This window comes from Aulonocara stuartgranti (genome assembly GCF_965226115.1).
Source record: "Aulonocara stuartgranti genome assembly, chromosome: 3".
Classification (NCBI taxonomy): Eukaryota; Metazoa; Chordata; class Actinopteri; order Cichliformes; family Cichlidae; genus Aulonocara; species Aulonocara stuartgranti.
This window is the reverse complement of record NC_138941.1, coordinates 19640364-19664130: the sequence shown is the minus strand read 5'-3', so window position 1 is coordinate 19664130 and position 23767 is coordinate 19640364. Positions and strand designations below refer to the sequence as shown.

General features: G+C 42.8%; 2 protein-coding genes across 2 annotated transcripts in view; both read left to right on the top strand.

Annotated features, from left to right (window-relative positions):
- The window catches only part of LOC309700493 (uncharacterized protein), a 2098293-nt gene that overhangs the window by 723372 nt on the left and 1351154 nt on the right, over positions 1 to 23767 (top strand). The window lies entirely within an intron of this gene.
- On the top strand, positions 5403 to 23705 carry LOC309700844 (uncharacterized protein). Its single transcript, XM_082524681.1, has 8 exons — positions 5403 to 5486; positions 9350 to 9481; positions 9566 to 9658; positions 11838 to 11939; positions 13269 to 13382; positions 21809 to 21887; positions 22288 to 22516; positions 23451 to 23705. Exons 2-8 carry the CDS (start codon positions 9393 to 9395, stop codon positions 23615 to 23617), a joined length of 873 nt encoding a protein of 290 aa, XP_082380807.1. The 5' UTR covers positions 5403 to 5486; positions 9350 to 9392; the 3' UTR covers positions 23618 to 23705.

Genomic DNA, 23767 nt, shown 5'->3' with positions numbered 1-23767 from the left:
AGTTTGTGTACATTGACCAATAAATCATAGCTGGCACTGCAGTTTATGTCCATAAACATGGACAGCCAGGGAAATACCTCGAGGTGTTCCTCCTCCATTTGTCTGATAAACACCAAACAGTGTTTTATAAACAGGAAATGTTGTTCTTGTGTCATATAGTAAAAGAAAATACTCACATGTATATGTGAGGACGGCACACACACGGTGTTGTATATGAAATTCAGCTTGATGTTCTTGTCCTGGTATCTTTTCACCAGCTCACTGATGACATACGTTGGATCTGCTCACCTGTTTAAAAAAAAGATCATCTCAATGGTTTCGAGTCGATAAGAGAAATAATATTTTTGGGAAACATTTGGTGACATTGTTGACTGTAGGTTAATGACGTAAGCATTGATTAACAACTCAGCATTCTCCATGAATCATGTTCAAAAACATGAGGGGAATTTCATGACGACAGGAGGCTCCAAATACACCAGTTACACCAGTTACACCAGTTACATCCTGTCTTTTTTGGCTGGTTTTGTGACTGAAGTAAATTTCCGGCTTTAACGTTGCTACAATCCTAATTACAAAAGGAAATAGTAGTCCTCAATCAGCCATAATAACTTTAACATGACAGAAATTATCTTTAAAATAAAATAAAAAATAGGGGTGTGTGTGTGGGGGGGCACTCAACATCTGCACATTCAAAAACATCTGTTTCCATCACAAATACTTCAAATGTTGTCTCTTACATAACCAATCCATTTAAAACTATGACTTATTTAGGAGAACACCTCACTAGTGATGGAGCAGTGACATGAAATTTCCTTCAACATTTCCTCAGCTCAGCTGGTTTGGAGCTATCAGGATGAGACAGCAGATATTCCTCTACATCTTTGTCTCTTACAAACATGATGTTTCCATGAAAGCGCTCAATAATACTTCTTCTTTTTCTTCCAAGGCCAAAGTCGGCATCCATGGTCACAATCATTGTGCCATCAGTCTGAAACCAAACATCAACACTGGTTCATCCATTTCTGTCATTGATGGAACCAAATCTTATGACAGGATTATTAACTTGGTTGGTAGATCATTAGATAGCACCTCACAGACTGATCACCAACCCACTCCAGTGCACATAAGAGTAGAAAATATGATCTAGTGTCAACATTTACGGACTTTTTAGCCTGAAACATTTTTATATAGAGAAATGTGTCAAATGCTGTTAAACTGTAGGAACTGCATTGTGTTGCACTGAGGAATGACACTCTAGTGTCCTCAGTTGTTGGTGAAATACTGAGATATGAACCTGCTCGTTTGAAGCTTTAGGAGTAAAGAATTATTGTCAATGTATGAAGACAACAATGATTTTTTTGGATTAGCTACAGAAACATGAATTTCTATCAATCGATGATACAGCAGCATAACAGAATGACTCATTTCTGATGTCGTTACGATATCAGGTTGGAAAATGTTGAACCTAAAGTATTAAATGACCTCCAGAAAAGTAAGACAGTGAGTCATCCCACAATTGTTTTTATGAACCTCCTGAGACCCACTGCCCTCATATGGCGACATGGTGATGATGGTAGCTCCACCTTCATCCTCCTCTTGCCAATATATCCACTAACCCTCTGTGCACAATCTGTCTCAGCCTCTCAGACTTTCAAACCTGAGCTGTGCCTGCCATGTACTCATTGCTAAACCTTTTCATTTTGGCCAGTCCAAGCATTTAGAAATAAATAAACACAAAAACACCATTCAAAGATAATTTTTAATTTTTCTACTTATCAGGTACGACCAATCTGAAATATCTTTTGGAGAAATGAACAATATATCCTAAACTTGACCTCAGGCCCATCAGGTTAATGCAGTCATTACATGGACATGTTTCATTTTAAAATGAGATCAGAATAGTTTGGCATTAAGTCATAAATCTGTAAGAACAAACCTGTGTTCACAAACATGTTTATCTCTCTTGTGTTTACTTGTGTTTACTACTGTGATCCTCTGGTAAATGTAGCTGTAAATGTTGTTTTCCAATATACATGAATACTGCTGCGTTCATACACCGATGTTCTCCATGTTCTTTGCAAATAATGCAAATGCTTGTGGATGGTGCTGAGGATTTATATGACATCTTTCAGTGAACCCCACAGGCTGAGTTCTTCTCTCTTTGCCTAACTGCTTGCTGTCTCTGAACCAAAAGAGCTCCAAGTCACATTATCCATGTTCTCAAGTGCAAGTGCTGCTCCATGTTCTCAGCCAGTGGTGTGACTGGTGTGGGGACAGGTGAACCAGTCTGACTGAAGCTGGGAGGTGAGGACTTCATTCATTCAATAACAGCCCCTCTCGCTCAGTTTTTTCATTCGCTCTTGCTCAGATCTCTGCGAACCTGCTCGCAGTGTGTCGCTCAGTGTGGTTTATCATCTTCATCTTAACTTCCTGCTTCTATCATGGTTAAAGCTGATGAATCCTCTGGACATCAAACACTGATGGTGTTATTGGAGCTGAGTGAAGTTTGATGGCTTTATTATCCACGCTGTGACACATGGCAGCTGTCAGAGCAGAACACATTAAGTCAGCAGGTGTGTTTAAATGCAGCCTCTGCTTCCTCTGGAGGTCCATGACATCACAGCGTGGCCGCAAAGGGCGTCCAGAATCCTAGCCTCCCACAAACGTGTCCACCTTCTCCCTGGATTTGAAGCACAGGTGGGCCCACCCTATCCCAAGATGCATTGCAGCATGGTGGTGGAACATATATTTTGGGTCCAGAGATGGAGCAGCTCTCTCTCTCTAAGTCTTTGAGGATGTTTTCTGTTTGAGTCTGGCTTCAGTTCAGTCTAATTTAGCAGCTGTGACATCAGAGATTGTAGGGGAGGAACAGCCACACCCACAGGTGAGTTTCCCACCCAGAAACAGAGCGTGAACATCACCTCTGTCTGTGCTGTGTTGGTCACAAGCTTTGTTCTGGTCTTTTAAGTGGAGGGTGGAGCTTGTGAGTGATGGAAGCTGAGAGTGGTGTTTGCAGATGCTCAGTGTAACAGGATGTTGGCTGCTGTGTTTGCACATGCTCAGTGTAACAGGATGTTGGCTGCTGTGTTTGCACATGCTCAGTGTGACAGGATGTTGGCTGCTGTGTTTGCACATGCTCAGTGTGACAGGATGTTGGCTGCTGTGTTTGCACATGCTCAGTGTGACAGGATGTTGGCTGATGAGTTTGCACATGCTCAGTGTGACAGGATGTTGGCTGCTGTGTTTGCACATGCTCAGTGTAACAGGATGTTGGCTGCTGTGTTTGCACATGCTCAGTGTGACAGGATGTTGGCTGCTGTGTTTGCACATGCTCAGTGTAACAGGATGTTGGCTGCTGTGTTTGCACATGCTCAGTGTGACAGGATGTTGGCTGATGAGTTTGCACATGCTCAGTGTGACAGGATGTTGGCTGATGAGTTTGCACATGCTCAGTGTGACAGGATGTTGGCTGCTGTGTTTGCACATGCTCAGTGTAACAGGATGTTGGCTGCTGTGTTTGCACATGCTCAGTGTGACAGGATGTTGGCTGATGAGTTTGCACATGCTCAGTGTGACAGGATGTCGGCTGCTGTGTTTGCACATGCTCAGTGTGACAGGATGTTGGCTGCTGTGAAAGCTGAATGCTCTCTGGTTAGAAGTGATGTCACACATTAGGATAACTGTGCTCGCTCTCTGTCAGAGTACCAGGGCCTCACTTTGACCACATGACTCTCAGTACACAGCATGATGTGTGCGCTGTAAACAGGAAGCAGAGGAGCAGGACTGAGGTAAACCTCTGAGGGATCAAACTGAGACTGAGCTCCAGATGTTTCCACATGTTTCTGCTCTGTGTGTGTTTGATGATTATTTCAGGTATAGATGATGGAATATGACCAGTCTGATGTCAGCCTGCTTCTCTGACAGCGCCTCACCTCTCTGTGCTGCCCCCTGCTGGCTCTGATCATTACTGACTGAGTCCTTGCTGCCACTTTATTAGGTACAGCTTGCTAACACAGGCTCAGACCTGCTTTGCCTTTACAGATACCTTAAACCTTCATGGCTCAGATTCAGCGAGGTGCTGGAAACATCCCTCAGAGTCATGTGATCAGTGACGCCTGCTTCAGCACTGACAGATAGAAAAGTACATCCACATAAACAGGAAATATAATAATAATAATAATCAAATGCTGATTCTCAGCTTTTCAGCCCTTTGTCTGGATGTTAATCCAGCAGAGTGTGTTTGTGATGATAGTAAATAAATGTTAGACTTACAGCTCCTGTTTTACTGCATTAAAGTGATCAGATGACTTCAGCGCTTTTACATGGATGGTAGTGAAAGCAGGACATGACAAATGTAGCACAGCAGCAGTGTTTAACACGTCTGAGCTGGAAACAGAAACTCTGGTATGAACATCATTCATAGAACAGCTTCCAGCTTCTTTTGCTCGGCTACATTTTGGATGGATTTGCATTTAAAGATGAGACTAAAATGGTTAGGGTCAGGAGGTCAAAGGTCAGAGCTTCAGTGGGTCTGAGGACGGCCTCACGCTGGAGAAGGATGAAGGAGTCTGACCTGAGCCAGTGTTTGACATGAACACATCAGCACTGCTGTCAGTGAGCCTAACGACAGCCGTTAGCATCATTTCAGTGTTTCAGTCATAAAAACACTTCCTGTCACTGTGGTGGTTACAGTGACATCATGCAGTTTGTGCTTTGACCTCCAGAGGGCGACAAATCAGCACAGACAGAGAGCTCCATTCAAACTTTGCTGCCAAAAGTAATAATTCTTCAAATATAATCATCAGTGTTTGAGCAGTTATGATATCAGGGACAATCTAGACACGTGTGACAATACTGAACATGTCACATGACACACCTTAAACATCATGTGATCCACTCTCAGTCTGCACTTTGATTCATTACTTCAACAGGTTGAAATTAGATTTGAAGAAACTTTCAGTGAAATAAAGCTTTCATCACAGGATTCATGTGAGCAGCAGATGAACTTTGTACCAACAACATCTTCAATAACAGAGTCTGAATGAAGCGCAGGTGTTGATGCTGCTCACTGATTGGATGGTTGGTTTCAGCTCTGCTCTCAGTCTTTACTGCACAGGTGAAGGTAGAAAGTGTGACTGGATCTATAGACTGGAAACAGAGAAACATGCTGAACATTTGAAGCTTTGCAGCAGAAATGTTCATGTTACAAATACAGCAGAGCTGATCTGGGATCAGTGTGTTCACACCTGCAGCTACAACAAGGTTTCATGTCTTCACACGTCAGCATGTGAACTTTACTCTGACTCAGTCTGAGCAGTCAGACGGCATATTTTTAAAGTTAACACATCAGCACACACAGAGCTGAGCCCCTCCCACCTGTGGTGAGTTTCAGGTGGAGCCCCGCCTCCTTCCAGGAAGCAGCTCACTTGTGTGTCCGTGTTTAGTGTCCAGGTGTGGAGCGGAGCTTGTTGGTGTGTGAAGAAACTGTAAGTTTGCTTTGTTTCCTCCTTTAACAGTTTGTCTTTAGGAACTTTACTGTTTGTTCAGCTCACATTTGATTTCTTCACACAACAAACTGTGTGTTTGTATTTCCGGTCTCTCCATTAAAGTCAGTGTGTAATGTTTCCTGGCTAACATCAGCTGTGTGCAGCTTAGTTCCAGCACAAACAGCACAAATCTGCCGCTCCATAGTTCACGGTAACGGACTCACAGCTGGACCAACGAGGCCGAGTGTGTCCGCCACTCTGAGCTACGTTCCTGTTTTGTGTACTTGTAGTTTGTACTGTGTCCCAATTAAGAGAGTGCACGCTTGAAGTACGCGCACTACGCGTACTACGTACGGTGCGTACTATAATTACGAGAAGTGCGGAAGTGAGAGGTTTGTGAAATGGGACGGTCTAGCCTTCGTCGCGCTGCTCAGGTTGCCTAGCAACCATGATACTAACAGCGAGAAACGTTTCATACAGCTTTGTTTGACAGAAATGGAGAAAAAATGTTTTGTTGCTCAGCCATTTTTTTCATGATATCACTTTGATTAGTTGAGTATCTGAGGCTGAGACCACAGGACTCTAAAACATGATTGTTGGGCTTCATTTCTGTACTGAACAGTCATTTAAGATTAGCTAGTAAATAACAATTAGCTAATGTTGTTCATGAGACTAAAGTCATCTCACTGTGGTAATGTAAATATAATATGGCCAATATTATATTTATTGTCAGATTATTATGATATATATATATTACAGCAGTGAGCTTGAACTCTGTGTCAAAGATTCAAGTAGCAGTTATTTATATTTCCTATCACCTTAAATCTTCAATCAAAGACAAGTATCTTTGACTGTGTATATATAGATGTATTATATATAAGAAACAAATGTTGTTCTTTCAGTATGTTGGCATTACTAAATTTGGCTCAGTGCTTACATATATGTGTAAAAAGAAAATGTGCGAGCTGTGGTAACTGTGTCTGATAGAATGAAGAGTAGACTGATAAATGAAATATTCCTTTATTGGGTGAGAAAATCAGACCATGTCATAACTGCTTTAAGTCATACAGAACAGATATCAGAGCCTTAAACAGGCTGACTTCTGCTAAATGGGTCAAACTGGGCAGAAAGTATACAAACACATAACATCCTTATAGAAAATGATGTAACACTATAGATCAACTTAGCTCAGAATATATAAAGCATATAAACAGTTACAGCAATATGATGCAACAAACACAGCAGCTACTAATCCAAAATACTCAAAGCTTCATAGAAGTGAAACAAACATTTATTTTTAGCTCCATTCTGCTGCTGATACAGACTTTAGGTTTCTGAACATTAAACTTGTTGCTGCCTTTCATAGTGTGTAACTTGAAGGCCCTGAGTACTTTCTCCCACACTGAAAACACTGGGATGATCACATTATTTGAACATTACCTAATAAGACTGATTCAGCACAGACAGTTAGTTATTCTAAACTTTCCTAGCAGTCCTTCACAAACAGGGAACAGTCTGTCTACTCTCTCCATCTGTCAGCTGCTGCTGGCTCTTCCTCCTCCTCTTCCTCACACACTGCTGAGTTTGTCCTGGTGGATCATCAGGGCTGCAAAGCCTCACAGATGATGTGCAGCAGTGGCTCCCTCAGTCTGTCCTCACTCTGGACACTTGCAGTTGTCACACATGGAAATCAATTTGTGATAAGCTGCAGGATTCAAACACAAGTGTAACTTATAAACACATGTTCATACTTTTATTCCACAATCAGAGAGAAAGAAACAGACAGAGAGTGCAGGACAGACAGACAGGTGACAGTCTCAGGTGTACACACTGCTACACAACAGCACCAGAGAAGGAGGATTTAGTGTTTGTGTTATTACGAGTGCTAAACAAGAAGAGTTCCCAGATGGTGCAGTGGACACATGTGTGACTGCTGTGATTAAAGCGTCTTTCTTTCAGCTTAACGAGTGAACCGTCAGCTCGTTCAAACACACGTTAAAGTCCGTTTGGCTCGACACCACCGAACAGAGGCAGCAATATAACATAGCTAACATTAACAGTGCAGTGAATCCTGCTTGTGCCGTGATATTCAGGACTGCAAACCGAGCAGCATCACTGACTTTCAGCCTGTTGTGTTTGTGGATATATGACTGACTTTAATTATTCATAAAATCATCACATTCTCTGTAAGATTAAGGTCGACTATACATATATATATTTTGAAGTAGAGGCTTTAAAACCAAGTAAACGCTGAAAGTACAAACATCACTAATGTCACGTAACTTTGCCGACATGTGGCCAACAGGAATGTTTTAATGTTTTTCATTATTAAACATCTGCACATAAATAAGTGACATAATATTCAGTACTTACTTTTGAAGGTTTACTCTTTGGCCACTCCGCTTCTGCCGTCTGCCGTATAGGGCTTTGGAGTTGATGTCACACCGCAGTGCATTGTGGGATTGCTGCACCATGTCAGAAGGCCACAAATCAAAACAAACACACTGTGTTGGAAGCAGGACTGTCAGAACCATGCTTAAAATCAGCGCAAAGGACAAAGGGCTGTATCGCAACCGATTGCGCCAAGACGCCAAAAGACGGTACTTGGACAAAATAGCGTGCATCGGTAATGTGGACCCGTATGAAATAAGGCAGCGGAGCGGAAACCCAGACAGCCTACTGCCGTTGTCCTATCCCGATATTTTCGCGTACCTTGTCTGTGGAGTCAGCGCATACACGGCGAATCATTTTCGGAATTATAAATTCCTGGAGGCGCACATCTAATTCACAAACGGTTGGGTACAAGATTTGGCCGTTTTTAAGCCTCCACATTGTGAGTATGTTAACTATATGACCAAGATACAGCTTGAGGTTGCACATAACATTGACTTCTCCTCAGCAGCTGCCCCAAAAATTGCTCTAGATGAACAATTCACGATTGATGCAAGCTGTGCGTTGCCATGTAAATAGTTTGCATTTCATGTGTATGTACTTGCTAAGTACATGTGAACAGATCTTGAATAAAAAAAAATGAACATACTTTTCTTTTCTGTTTTATTGAAACCGCTTTACAGAAAGTACAATTATTTACAATGAACTGTACATGCAACACAGCAGTTTTATGAATATTCAACAAGAGCAAGTTTCATTTGGCCCTGGTTTGACAACCACACTGGGGCACATATTCACCAAAACACAGCACACCTTAACAATCTTATCAAGCAGTGTTGTGCGCCGGTCCGAGTTTGACACAGGTATGTCGTCGTGCCCCATGTGCAGCGTTGGAGCCAAGTCTGGATTTGTTACATCCATTTCATATGCTGGTTTGAGTGCAATAATGCCAAATAATAAGCCTCTCCGTCAACATGACGTGGTTCTGCAGCATCACACATTAGGATGCTTTATCTAATTATCTATGACCTCAGCGCATTCAAAATAACACTAAAAGCCTATTAAGAGAGATATGAATTTATTTAGAACTCACCAGAAAGAAAATGCTGCGAGCAAACCAACAAAAAATTGGGGATGGCAGAAAACTCGATATCCACTCGTCTGACCTCTGCAAACCAAGCTTGACGTATTTGTTTAGAATGTTGTTCACACCTGTTGAACTGACTGAAACTTCTAGTCACAGTAAATCAGTATGTGTCAGTGAATGCATCGTGTGTGCTTCGTGGCTCCATCGATTGGACTGATAGTAGAGCAGCTGATGGCAGCTTCGTCTGCCTCACACTGCTGTCTGACTGCATTCAGCTGACACTGAGATGAAGCAGGAAAGAAGCAGCTGATATTTGGACAGCACACATGATGGAAAGGAGGATTTCAGTTGATGTGCACATGAATGATTTGTGTTTCCTCTGCAGGTGAAGGTAGAAAGTGTGTGTGAGCTGATGTGAATTGAGCAGCATGGATCAGTGTGAGGACAGAGAGGAGGGAGTCCCTCCCTCTAAAAGCACTCTGTGTGGGGAACATGAGAGCCAGACCAAAGCTCAGAGGTGAGATGACCATCTCTAACTGTCCATGACTCTTCTCCATGTCACAGCTCAGCACTCACATCACTGCTCCATCATTATTCACAGGAACCAGCCTGGACCTCCACCCAGCTCTGTGTCCCTACAGAGTGACGTGTCTAGAGGTTTCCTCATTGATTTAAAAGTCTCTGCTGCAGAGAGGTGAGCTGTTAGTAACAAGAACTCTCTGATTTAAAGGATTTTGATGTTTCCTGGTTTCTAAAATGCATCTCTGTAGCAGAGCAGTGTCTCCAAGGACACACAGGCTCAGCTGTAACTGTCAGTTTATCTGGTTTTAAGACACATTTGGACTCAATTGGCTGTTTTTAACTATGTATTTTAATCAGAGGTGTAAATTTAGAGCTCACACATCTGGATCCTAAACTATGATAGAAACAGCTGCTAGCAGTGGGTTGTTTGACTTTGATACGCTGCTCTAGAAAGCAAACAAAAGTTTGTGCAGCTCCTCTGTTCAGCTGCAATCTTTTCTAAATGGACACAATGTTCTTGAGAGGTTTCAGTCTGGTTTTAAAACTCTTCATAGCACAGAAACTGCACTTTTAAAAGTTCTTAATGATCTTTTATTAGCCACTGACTCAGGTGACTCAGCTGTGCTTCTGCTTTTAGATCTGACCGCTGCCTTCGATACTGTTGACCACAGCATTTTAATCTCACGGTTGGAGCATTGTGGCGTAAAGGGCACCCCATTAGAGTGGTTCAGGTCATACCTGTCTGACAGGACCTTCTCTGTGAGCTTTGGCGATTTTATCTCTTCCTCAGCTCCCCTTACTTGTGGTGTTGCCCAGGGATCTATACTGGGGCCAATATTGTTCTCCATTTATATGCTGCCTTTAGGTCTAATTTTTAGAAAATACAACATTTGTTTTCATTCATATGCCGATGATACTCAGATCTATCTTCAATTGAAGGGAAACAGTCCTGCCTCACTAGAACCCTTACTTCAGTTAAATGAAGTGAAGTTAAATCCTGGATGGCCTCTAATTTCCTTAACTTCAATAAGAACAAAACCGAAGTGATAATTTTTGGACCAAGCGGCAATCCCAACACTTCTAATTTTAACCTGCACAGTCTTGAGCCTTTTGTCAAATCACATGCCAAAAATTTGGGGGTTATACTTGACAGCAATTTCACCTTTGAAAAACAAATTAGCTCAGTTGTACAGCGGTCTTTCTTCAAACTCAGGCTTTTATCTAAGGTGAGATCATTTTTATCTTTTAAAAACTTTGAACGAGCGATTCATGCTTTTATTATATCCCAGCTGGACTATTGTAACTCCTTATATGCTGGAGTCAGCCAGACCTGCCTGGCAAGGCTGCAGTTGGTCCAGAATGCTGCAGCTCGTCTTCTGACACGTACTAAAAGATGTGAACACATTTCCCCGGTACTTGCCTCCCTTCATTGGCTCCCTGTCCGCTTCAGAATTAATTTTAAAATTTATTGTTGACTTACAAAGCCCTGAATGGACAGGCTCCCGGGTATTTGTCTGACCTCTTGCAGACGTATACCCCCCTTAGATCTCTTAGATCAAGTGATCTTTTGCTTTTAGCCGTACCAAGGTCGAGGCTGGTTCATAGAGGTGATCGAGCATTTGCAGTCGTAGCGCCTAAGCTGTGGAATAATTTACCCCTACACATCAGACAGGCTCCAGCTGTCAATCTTTTTAAATCTTATCTTAAAACACATTTTTATTTACTGGCTTTTAATACAGCATGAGAGTTATTTGTTATTTGTTAATTTATATTTGGTGTTTGCTTTTAATACTCTAAGTTGTTTTATTGTGTATGTTGTGTTCTTGTACAGCACTTTGGTCAACGCTCCTGTTGTAATTAAATGTGCTATATAAATAATTAAACTATTAAACTCTTCAGAAAAGTGTTCAGAGAGCAGCTGCTGTATTAGACAAAGGCTCGTCGTGTGAGCCCAGATGTGTGTAACAGCTGGATGAAGGAGAACCATCACAGTCGCGTCTCCATCCCGCCTTTATTAATGAACTTCCTGTTGCTTGCAGATGACAGGAACACAAAGTGTTTGTGCCACGTGATGCTGCAGGATTTGTTAACGTGTCCATGATGGTAACATCTCCTTGTCTAACTGCAAACACATGAGCGCTCCTAACGGCAGCTATCACAGCCACACAGGCAGACTGTGTCTCACTGTTGCATTCAGGGACATTTGTTTTCCTGTAAAAAGCTGAACTCTAATCTAAGAGGACTGTTACTGACAGGAAACAGCTGCATTATCTGCAGTCTGTGTGACCACAGCTGCTTCAATCACTTTATCAGAGAATTGATCATTGAATAAAACATGTTTGTGTCTGCAGAGGTCAGAGGTCACAGTCTGCAGGATCCAGCTGTCCGTCGGTGAGGAGTGACTGGTCCAAACATCACCCTCCAGAGTTCAGTGCTGAACCTGGACCAACGAGGTCAGAGACCTGTGATGACTCCTTTACATGTTTGTGTTTTCCTGGATAAATATGACCAAAGATTCATTAAAAAGGTAAAAAATATTAGACTTTGTCCTGTAGCGCTGTGTGGCAGGCAGGATTGGACCCAAACACAACAGGATGAAGTCAAAGAGGCAGCTTTATTTCAGCTGTGAACATGCAAACAGCAGAAATAAGGAAACATAACTGTAGGTTTGCAGTGAATGAAGCCTCAGCTCAACGCTCCACTTTGTCCCTCTTTTCCTTCTCCAAACAGCCACATCAGGAGTCTTTGATGGAGTTTTAAAATATTTAATTACAAATGTCCAAAGATGGGTTCAGGATACCTGAATCCACAATTATTAAAGCTAAAATAGTTCACAGGGTTTGGACTTTGTTAGGTGACGAGAGAACATCAAAGTGTTTTTTATCTTCAAACAGTATTTTTATCACTTCAGTTGCTCTCACAGCCCTGTTTGTTATTTTACCAGAGCTCTTATGTTTCACTCAGTGCTCCCACCAAACACCTTGGAGGACACATTAGTGTGATTTAGATTTCATTGGTGTAAACACCAGTCACACAAGCTAACCCATGGAGGCAGCAGCAGGCTTTGTGTTTGGTAAAGTCTGCTGGCTTAAACTAAGAGAGTTTAGTTTGTTAGCACAAAGAGCTGTCAGCTAAAGCCCCGAATGCACTTTGAATACAGATGAACTGAGAAAAACACTTTAAATACAGCAAACAGTCAAACTGACAACATCTTGTTCTGCTGATCATCCACAGCAGTACATTTAGCATTCATGCTAGCAGCAGGCTATGACTGTCCACTGAGCACCAACACAGGTAGGAGTGAGCAGTGATGAAGCAGGACTGTGGGTAAGTTTGAGCTACAATCCTATTGGCTTCTCAGTTTCTCCAAAGAAAAGGGGAAAAATTCTTGGTGTTGTGAAGACGTGAGTTGGTCTTGTTGTCGTGGGGCTGGAAGGATGCTGGCAGTGAGAGGCTTTTCATACAGTGTTCAGTAACAGAATGAGAAGAAAGCCACTGCACATGAAACAAGGTGCTCGTAGTGTTTGTTTACTGTGTTTGTGCCACAATGTCAGATCAGTTGTAGATTCACATGCAGACTTGTCCAGTGAAACCAGTGCAAGTACTGCAGTACAGAGCAAAGACTAAGCAAGGGTGTTATTGTAAACTTTAACAAAAGACTGTTATGTGACAAAGAGTAAGTACATTATTTTTATGAGATTGTTCATCATGTCTTTAATTTAATATTTCCAGTTTTTCCTTCTTGTCTCATGAAGCTGTGACATTTATTGTTTTTCTTTTAGGATCAATAAGAGCCCAGAATCTCCTGGACCTGAACCCAGCTGTGTTTCCTTAAAGAGCAACGAGTCGAAGGATTTTGATATAAACTTTAAAGGCTGTTCTTCTGCTGCTGAGAGGTAATGTGTGTCTAGATGTTGTTCCTATATTTCTGAATAAATCCTCATGTTTAATATCAACTCAGCTCTTTTTCACACATTTCTATGTTGGTATGTGAAGCGGTGTGTGTTGGAGTGTTTCCACAAACACAGCAGTCAGAGTGGAAAGAGTGGATGTTGTAGGAGGTGTTTGTGTAGTGAAGAGGCTGAGTGTCTGTAGGACTCCAGCTGCTCCAGCAGGTGTCTCCTTTGTGCTTTGCTTCAAACACAGTGTAGGGAGGAGCTTCCACTCAGGTGTTTCAGGTGTTGCTGGATGGAGGAGGACAAATAGTTTTTCCCTTCAGTGACACTTCAGCAGCTCAATGTTCTGGGAGATGTTTGTCTTTATGAAGGTTTATGGATTCTTGTTCTTACTTTGGTTAAACTGAGCAACACATTTTCCATCTAACATTTAAAGTAAATTTCCAGGTGAATAAAAGATCTGCAGCTGCAGCCTCTGTGATGTTTCACAGTCTGAAAGTAACAAATTCAACCAGAGTTCAAACAAAGGCTTAATATACGTGTGTGTTTGATATAATGCCAACAAGTACAAACAGGTGTTCTTACAGGTCTTAATCACAGAGGTCTGATAAGTCTGGTGACTTTCACACTCAGCAGTTTTGCTGCCTTTTATTTTATATTGGCCTTTTTAAAGCCCTTCAAAGTCTCCCACATTCATACAGAGCTTTTAACACCAAACTCCTTTACAGTCCTTCTCCTCTCACACACGATCACACGACTGATTTGTTTGCAGCAGCTGTGTTACTGCTAGTATTTTATTATGTGTGTAATCTCCTCATATTGTTCCTGTGGTTTAGTTTGACTTCCTTCTGCAAACTCAGCTGCTCTGTTGCTGATACACGTCTCCATGAATATGATTGATCAGATGCTGCCAACACCATGTGTTTCATGTGAGCGCTCAGCTGAAACCCTGGGTTGACTTATCGAGTTAATAACAAGCTTCACGTGACTGTGAATGCTAAAGTGAATCCAGATAAAGGAAAGAGACCCTGCTAATGTTGGACTCACTTCTTAGTGTAGATCCCAGGAGGAAGTTCAACATAGCCATTCTTTGTGCTAGCTCGACCAAACCTGAGACCACAGTGCAGGATAATGATCATCATCTGTCTCTGTCAAGGACATTTAAAATCCACAAATAACAAACATAATTATATTTGATCATTAAAAATGATGATTAAACAAAGTGTCAAACATACTTAAGTAGAAGGACTGATGTTTGTGTTAAAATACCCTCTTAAAGCTGAAATACTGATTCAACTTCTTTACTCAAGTAAAGGTAAAAGAGTACAGGCTCTGAAATGTACTCACAGTATTAAAGTAAAAACGCCATCTTTGAAGGAAATTTTTGCCAGTTTTTGAGCAAAGTTACCTGAATTTCTACCTCCAACATTAATATGAGAAAATTATCTGAACTTTTATTCTAATAAATTTAATCAGCTTGAACATTTTGTAGCACAAAAGTAGAAAAAACTCAAAGGGAATCAAAAATAGCTCCGTTTGCTGTTGCCTGCATTGTAGATGGACGGCTTTGCCTCAACACCTAAACAGGAAAATGAGTTTAGTCAAGTATTAAAGTGGGATTGAAGAGGTGAGGAAACCAGAGATCAGGTGTTGTGGTGCAGCATGGTCACAAGAATCATTTAGAAATGGGTCAAAATATTTTCTCTTCTAGATTTTTTGCACACAGTCTGATGTGCTGCTGCTCTGAGGTTTACTGCTCTCTGTGTGCTTAGAAAACTGTGAGGTACAAGTAGATTTGACACAAGTTATAATGGCTGATTTCCATATAACGGTGGAATACAGGGACTTAATCGTTAAGTTAGAAGAAAGTTTGAAGCCTAATCTTGAAAGTAGAGATAGTGTCTGTCTCCTGAATCCAAACTGGAAGCTGGTTCCACAGAAGAGGGACCTGAAAACTGAAGGCTCTGCCTCCCATTCTACTTTTAAATACTCTAGGAACAACAAGTAGGCCTGCAGAGCGAGAGCGAAGTGCTCTAATAGGGTGATATGGTACTACAAGGTCATTAAGATAAGATGGGGCCTGATTATTTAAGACCTTGTATGTGAGGAGCAGGATTTTGAATTCTGGATTTAACAGGAAGCCAATGAAGGGAAGCCAAAACAGGAGAAATCTGCTCTCTCTTTCTAGTCCCTGTCAGGACTCTTGCTGCAGCATTTTGGATTAGCTGAAGGCTTTTCAGTGAGTTTTTTGGACATCCTGATAATAATGAATTACAGTCGTCCAGCCTGGAAGTAATAAATGCATGAACTAGTTTTTCAGCGTCACTCTGAGACAGGATATTTCTAACTTTAGAGTTGTTGCACAAATGGAAGAAAGCAGTCTTACATATTTGTTTAATATGTGCGTTGAAGGACATGTCCTGGTCAAAAATGACTCCAAGGTTCCTCACAGCGTTACTGGAGGCCAAGGTAATGCCATCCAGAGTAAGAATCTGCTTAGAGACCATATTTCTAAGCTTTTCAGGGCCGAGTACAATAACCTCAGTTTGATCTGAATGAAGAAGCAGAAAGTTAGCGGCCATCCAGGTCTTTATGTCTTTAAGACATTCCTGCAGTTTAACTCATTGGTGTGTGTTATCTGGCTTCATGGACAGATAGAGCTGGGTGTGCTATGTCTTCTGATGAGGCTGCCTTGGTGATTTCAACATCCATGTCTGCTGTGACTTTAAACTTCTGGTCAAGGACTTTTTAAATATTATTGACTCTTTTAACTTGACCCAGTGGGTTACTGGTCCCACGCATGAAAAAGGTCACACACTAGACTTGGAGCTTTCCCACGGGCGGGATGTGTGCGTCACTGAAATATCTGAGTTGGGCATCTCTGATCATTTTCCTGTGTTGTTCACTCTGACACTGCGCTGCTCAGTAGATAAGCCGTACGGCTGGGTCTAGGGATGCTTTTTAAGTAAAGGTTTAACTACAGCCAGCTAGGGATGGGTACCGTTTACATTTGAAAACCTGCTAAATCAGAATCAGTTGCTGATGACGGCTTTTTTCTTTTACATCAATCACGTATAATCTTAACTCAAAGTGAACATAGACTTGATTGAAGTAACTCAGATCAGCCAATTCAAAATGCTAATTCAATCAACTCTGAGTTTATGGCTAGACTCAGTTTGTTGGCCCTGCACCTTAAAACTATTCCCTCTTTGTCCTTCATGTTTTTTGGATATTGTTTTCACATCTTATGTCACGGCTAGCGGGACGAGCCATGTTGAATTTAATAAAGGACCCAAGATGCCGACACTGCTGTGAAGTGAGTGAGCTTTATTGAAACGGTGAAGTGCAGTGGAGATGGCCTGTGCAGAAGCTAAGATAACCTCTACTGAAAAAAACAAAAAACTAACCTGAAACCTTAAACGGAGGCACGGGGAGACAACACAGACGAACCAGCAACAAGCAGGAGAAAACAAAGGGCTCATATACACAAAAGAGCCATCAGGGAATGAGAAAAGGGAGACACAGCAGGATTCATTGGACATAACCAGACAAGGGGAAGCAAAAGTAGACACACTGGCTGTGTCCCAATTCAGGGTCTGCACGCTTGAAGTATGCGCACTACGCGTACTACGTACAGTGCGTACTATAAGTACGAGAAGTGCGGAAGTGAGAGGCTTGTGAAATGGAACTGACCTGAAAAATAGGATCATGGCCAAGCTTGAAATCCCCCGTAGCCGGTTACCAAGATTACGTGAAGTACCCTCAGAAGGTCTGCTAGATGATGTTAATGCAGCACTACGGGCAATACCTACAACCACGATTACCGACACTAACAAGCTGATCTACAATACGGCAGCAGTGATCAGTGAGATACTTGGCTACAAGTTGAACAGCCACAAGGGGCAGTACCCTCCATGGAGAAGGAGGCTAGAGGGCAAGATCAAAGTAGCACGGAGAGAGGTTAGCCAACTAACGGAGTTGCAGAAAGGTGCGACGAATAAGGTGCCTAAGAAATACAGCAAGCTGTCCATACCTGAGGCCTTGGAAACTGCCAAGCAAAGACTCACAGCCTTGGCCAGCCGCTTGAGGAGGTACACCAGAGAGATAGAAGGCAGGAGAATAAACCAGCTGTTCTCCACAGAACCAGCAAAGGTGTACTCTCAGTGGCAAGGGAACAATAAGAGAACAGCACCACCAAGGCTGGAGACGGAGCAATACTGGAAGAGCATATGGGAGAAGGATGCAACCCATAACGGCAATGCTCAGTGGCTAGAGGATCTGAGGGCAGACCACAGCGACCTCCCTGAACAGGGTCCAGTAACCATCACAGTGGCAGATATCCAAGAAAGGGTCTCCAGTATGAAGAGTTGGACAGCACCAGGGCCCGACATGGTTCACGCCTACTGGCTGAAGAAGCTAACTGCACTCCACGAGCGTCTGGCAGCACAAATGAACCAGCTGCTAGTTAACGAGAGACACCCGGAATGGCTAACTGAAGGCCGGACGGTCCTGATCCCCAAGGACCCCAAGAAGGGACCGGTCCCCTCCAACTACCGACCAATAACCTGCCTCAGTACTACATGGAAGCTCCTGTCAGGCATCATATCGGCTAAGATGAACAGGCACATGGGTCAATACATGAGCGGGACACAGAAAGGAATTGGCAAGAATACCAGAGGCGCAAAACACCAGCTACTGGTAGACAGAACAATCAGCCGAGACTGCAAGACCAGACTGACCAACCTGTGCACTGCCTGGATTGATTACAAGAAGGCCTATGACTCAATGCCCCACAGCTGGATACTGGAATGCCTAGAATTGTACAAGATCAATGGGACCCTAAGAGCCTTCATCAGGAACTCAATGGGGATGTGGCGTACAACACTAGAGGCCAACTCCAAGCCCATAGCACAAGTCACCATCAAGTGCGGGATCTACCAAGGAGATGCTCTGTCCCCACTGCTGTTCTGCATAGGCCTGAACCCCCTCAGTGAGATCATTAACAAGACTGGCTACGGATACCGACTACGGAACGGAGCAGTTGTCAGCCACCTCCTGTACATGGATGACATCAAGCTGTATGCCAAGAGTGAACGAGACATCGATTCACTGATCCACACTACCAGGCTATACAGCAATGACATTGGAATGTCGTTCGGACTGGAGAAGTGTAGTCGGATGGTAACAAAGAGAGGGAAGGTAGTCAGAACTGAGGGGATTGAACTACCAGAAGGCAACATTGCAGACATAGAGGACAGTTACAAGTACTTGGGGATCCCGCAGGCAAATGGGAACCATGAAGAGGCCGCTAGAAAAGCTGCAACCACCAAGTACCTGCAGAGGGTCAGGCAAGTCCTGAGGAGTCAGCTGAATGGTAAGAACAAGATCTGGGCCATCAACACGTACGCCCTGCCCGTGATCAGGTACCCTGCTGGGGTAATAGGCTGGCCAAAGGAGGAGATAGAAGCCACTGACATAAAGACAAGAAAGCTCCTTACCATGCATGGAGGGTTTCACCCCAAGTCCAGCACCCTGAGGCTGTACGCTAAGCGGAAGGAAGGGGGCCGGGGACTGGTGAGTGTCAGCACCACAGTCCAGGATGAGACAACGAACATCCAAGAATACATTGGGAAGATGGCCCCAACTGACCGAGTGCTCAGTGAATACCTCAGGCAGCAGAAACCCAAGAAAGAGGAGGGAGACGAGGAACCATCATGGAAGGACAGAGCCCTGCACGGTATGTACCACCGGCAGATAGAGGAGGTGGCTGATATCCAGAAATCCTACCAGTGGCTGGACAAAACTGGACTGAAAGACAGCACAGAGGCACTAATCATGGCAGCACAAGAACAAGCTCTGAGCACAAGATCCATAGAGGCTGGGGTCTATCACACCAGGCAAGACCCCAGGTGCAGGCTGTGTAAAGATGCCCCAGAGACAATCCAGCACATAACAGCAGGGTGCAAGATGCTAGCAGGCAAGGCATACATGGAACGCCATAACCAAGTGGCCGGCATAGTGTACAGGAACATCTGTGCCGAGTATAACCTGGAAGTCCCGAGGTCAAAATGGGAGATGCCCCCAAGGGTGGTGGAGAATGACCGAGCTAAGATCCTGTGGGACTTCCAGATACAGACGGACAAAATGGTGGTGGCTAACCAACCGGACATAGTGGTGGTAGACAAACAGAAGAAGACGGCCGTAGTGATCGATGTAGCGGTTCCGAATGACAGCAATATCAGGAAGAAGGAACACGAGAAGCTGGAGAAATACCAAGGGCTCAGAGAAGAGCTCGAGAGGATGTGGAGGGTGAAGGTAACGGTGGTCCCCGTGGTAATCGGAGCACTAGGTGCGGTGACTCCCAAGCTAGGCGAGTGGCTCCAGCAGATCCCGGGAACAACATCGGAGATCTCTGTCCAGAAGAGCGCAGTCCTGGGAACAGCTAAGATACTGCGCAGGACCCTCAAGCTCCCAGGCCTCTGGTAGAGGACCCGAGCTTGAAGGATAAACCGCCCGCAGGGGCGTGCTGGGTGTTTTTTTTTTTTTTTTTATATATATATATTAGGGGTGGGGGAAAAAATCGATACTACACAGTATCGATTTTTTCCCCCACCCCTAATATATATATATCGTGATATTTTGTTTGCTAATAATGTATCGATACAGGGACAGCAGAAATCGATATTTTGTTACAAAAACGGTTTTTGTGCTCAGAGCACGTTGATCCTTTTTCTGAGCAAGAATCCTGACATTCCTTCACTGTCCAAATGTGTTTAACTTTTTTTTGGCAGCAATAAACATGACAGTTTACTTATTTTAATTTAAGACATTTTTTATTTTAATTAAGTTTAAAACTTTTTTTATTTAATGTAAATATATATTTTGTTTTAATTTACTTTAAAATTCTTCAGTTTCTGAATGGGCTGCATAGTTTTCATAAATTGCTTAGTTCAGAATAGCTATAATTGTACCAGATGGTTGCATTCAGTTAAGTTGGACTAGACTGTAATACAAACCGTTCAGTTTGTCAACAATAAAACTGACTGAAATGAGAGAAAGACTGAGTGCGAGACTTTGATATTAGATAAAATGAATATTGATAAAGTTTAACTTTATGTACAGAATCTGAATATTGCAAAATATTTTTTTTAAAAATCTCAATAATATCGTATCGTGCGTTAAGTATTGTGATAATATCGTATCGTGGGATGTATGGTGATTCCCCCCTCTAATAAATATATATATATATATATATATGTATATATATATATATATATATATATATATATATATATATATATATATATATATATCAATAAGTAGAGGCTTTAAAACTAAGTTAACGCTGAAAGTACAAACATCACTAATGTCACACAACTTTGCCGACATGTGGCCAACAGTGATGTTTTAATGTTCTTCGTTATTAAACATTCGCACATAAATAAGTGACGTCATATTCAGTACTTACTTTTGACAGTTCACTCTTGGCCGCTCCCTTCTGCCGTATTTTGCGGAAAAATTATCCACACCCACCGCTGCGCTATGAATTGTGGGATATATGGGACCACGAAGCGTGCACCGGACCACGCTTGATATTTGGGAAAATCAATGGCGCATTTGGAGTATGAATTTGAAGTACACTTCGAATTGGGACAGCCGTTGTCATGTGGCAGTGACGTAATTGCACTTAAAATGTGTACTTCAAGCATGCAGACCCTGAATTGGGACACAGCCACTAACATAGGACATGGCACTGTCAAAATAAAACAGGAAGTGAACACAGAGACACAATACTAACACAGTACAGAGGGAACACAGAAACCAAAACCTCAGAACTAGAAAATCTTAATCAGAATGAAATTGTAACAAAAGACAATAACAATCAAAACAAAACCACTGAGTCCACAGAATCGGGACATACATCGGCTCAAACTGTGGTCATAAATATTTTGTACTTGTAAATCAGACTGTGTAGTTGTGAACTGAGTTTTGTAACATTGTAAAACAAAATGTCTGAAAAGTTTATGTTTTTGTGTTCATTGATTTGTGTGTGTAAAAATGTAATAAATGTAAGAAACATTAGAACTACTTTTGCTGACACAAAGGTTGGCGAGCACTGCAAGTTGTCCCTTTAAACCAGTCACTGATATAAAGAGAGCACCTTGTTCCAGGGCATCTGAGCATGGAGGGAAAGCTTTATGCAGGAGATGGTAAGAGCTGTTGGGACCAAAGAAACTGAGCAGAAAACTACAGACATCTGGAAACTGAGTTGTTAATTCTCAGTGGGATCAGCAGGACTAGCAAAGCTTCACCATGACAGTCATCTGATTGACTGAACCCATCCAAACATCACTTCATGGACCTTTAGCTTGTGTCTGTGTGTGGACAGACATAACATGAGCTAATTATACATTACTTCTCCACAGAGTGGACCAGCAGAGAGCAGAGGTTTCCACTGGTCAGTCTGCACAGCAACATCAAACACACCTGGACTCTGTGGTTATGGTTTGTAGTACTACGTTTACATTTGTTCTTTTCAGTCACCTCTATGCTGCACTTTGTGGACCAGAGGATTGTCAGTGTGTCCAACATAAGTCAGAGTTTGGGCTCCATGATTTCAGTCAGATTGGGGTGACTGTAGCTCAGGAGGTGAGCAGGTCAGCTACTAGTCAGAAGGTTTGTGAATCAAACCCTGGCTGGCAAATGTACTGGGTAACGTACTAAACCCAAGCTGCCCTCTGATGCATCCATCAGAGTGTGAAAGAAAGTATTTAAGCATAGAACAATGTGCTTGGTTGAATGAGGCATGTTGTATAAAATGCTTTGTGTGCACAGAGTATCAAAGAGAGCTATATAAGAACCAGTCCATTTACCACTGGGTAATTCATATAGTCTTCTTTTCCAGCGGCTGGAGAAACACATCACAACATTTGTGAAGAATGAGCTGGAGAAAATCAAGAAGGTTCTGTGTCCAGATCACCCAGAAACCATAAAAAACCAGAAGGAGGATGAGGAGATGTTTGAAGGAGAGGATGAAGATGAAAGAAAGAGCTGCAGAGAAGCATTTCTGAAGATCACACTCCACTTCTTGAGGAGACTTAAGCAGCATGAGATGGCTGACCATCTGCAGAGCAGTAAGAGAATTTCTCTAAAGACTGAATATTGATCTTTCCTAATAGCTCAAGAAACGGACCAATAGACATTCATCCTTTCAGGGTACTGAAAGGCTATGATATTTATTATATAGTCAAAGGAGCTTGCAAAGAAAAGCGTCTGGACTTCTTTAGAGGTCTACTTGAAGACATTTCACCTCTCATCCGAGAAGCTTCTTCAGTTCTAAGGTCAAATGGTGGAGAGTCCCAGATTTAAACCTAGTGGGAGTAACCCCCCACAGAGGGACAAAAGGACCCCCTGATGATCCTCTAATCGCCTGAGCCAAGGTGTGAAACTGGGTGTGGGTCCCAATCAGCCAGAGTTTCGGGTGAGTTCATTGTGAAACCTGGCCCCACCTTATCATGTCCAAAATATTTGGGACAGAGAGGACAGATGGTTTGAAAGAGGAGTGAAAGAAGCCATCTATGTCCACTGTGAGCGACCATCTTTGAACAGAGGCGGTGGTTTACAACACCAACTCTCTGCCATCTATAATCCAGTTTTGAGATCCCTTCCCAGACGCCTTAACGCCCACTCACATCCTGGGCCATCTGACCTCAGGAATTCGCATGATAAGGTGGGGCCAGGTTTCATAATGAACTCACCCGAAACTCTGGCTGATTGGGACCCACACCCAGTTTCACACCTTGGCTCAGGCGATTAGAGGATCATCAGGGGGTCCTTTTGTCCCTCTGTGGGGGGTTACTCCCACTAGGTTTAAATCTGGGACTCTCCACCATTTGACCTTAGAACTGAAGAAGCTTCTCGGATGAGAGGTGAAACGTCTTCAAGCAACTTAAAGAAGTCCAGACGCTTTTCTTTGCAAGCTCCTTTGACTACGATGACCTGGATAACTGAGAACCTTCACAGACATATTTATTACATAATATTATTTTCTGAATTTCTTACTTTCAGAATTTGCTCCACTCTGTAAACGTGAACTTAAAGCCCAACTGAAGAAGAAGTTCCAGTGTGTGTTTGAGGGCATCGCTAAAGCAGGAAGCCCAACCCTCCTGAATCAGATCTACACAGAGCTCTACATCACAGAGGGGGGGACTGCAGAGGTCAATGAAGGAACATGAGGTCAGACAGATTGAAACAGCATCCAGGAAACCAGACAGACCAGAAACAACAATCAGACAAGAAGACATCTTTAAAGCCTCACCTGGAAGAGACGAACCAATCAGAACAGTGCTGACAAAGGGAGTGGCTGGCATTGGGAAAACAGTCTT

What these genes read in the sequence shown, in the direction of transcription:
- LOC309700844 (XM_082524681.1), top strand. Translation starts at nt 9,393, where the DNA reads ATGGATCAGTGTGAGGACAGAGAGGAGGGAGTCCCTCCCTCTAAAAGC. An exon ending in TGTTCTTCTGCTGCTGAGAG is followed by an intron (nt 13,383 to 21,808) that starts GTAATGTGTGTC and finishes ACTTCTCCACAG; the next exon opens with AGTGGACCAGCAGAGAGCAG. An exon ending in ACCTGGACTCTGTGGTTATG is followed by an intron (nt 21,888 to 22,287) that starts GTTTGTAGTACT and finishes CTTCTTTTCCAG; the next exon opens with CGGCTGGAGAAACACATCAC.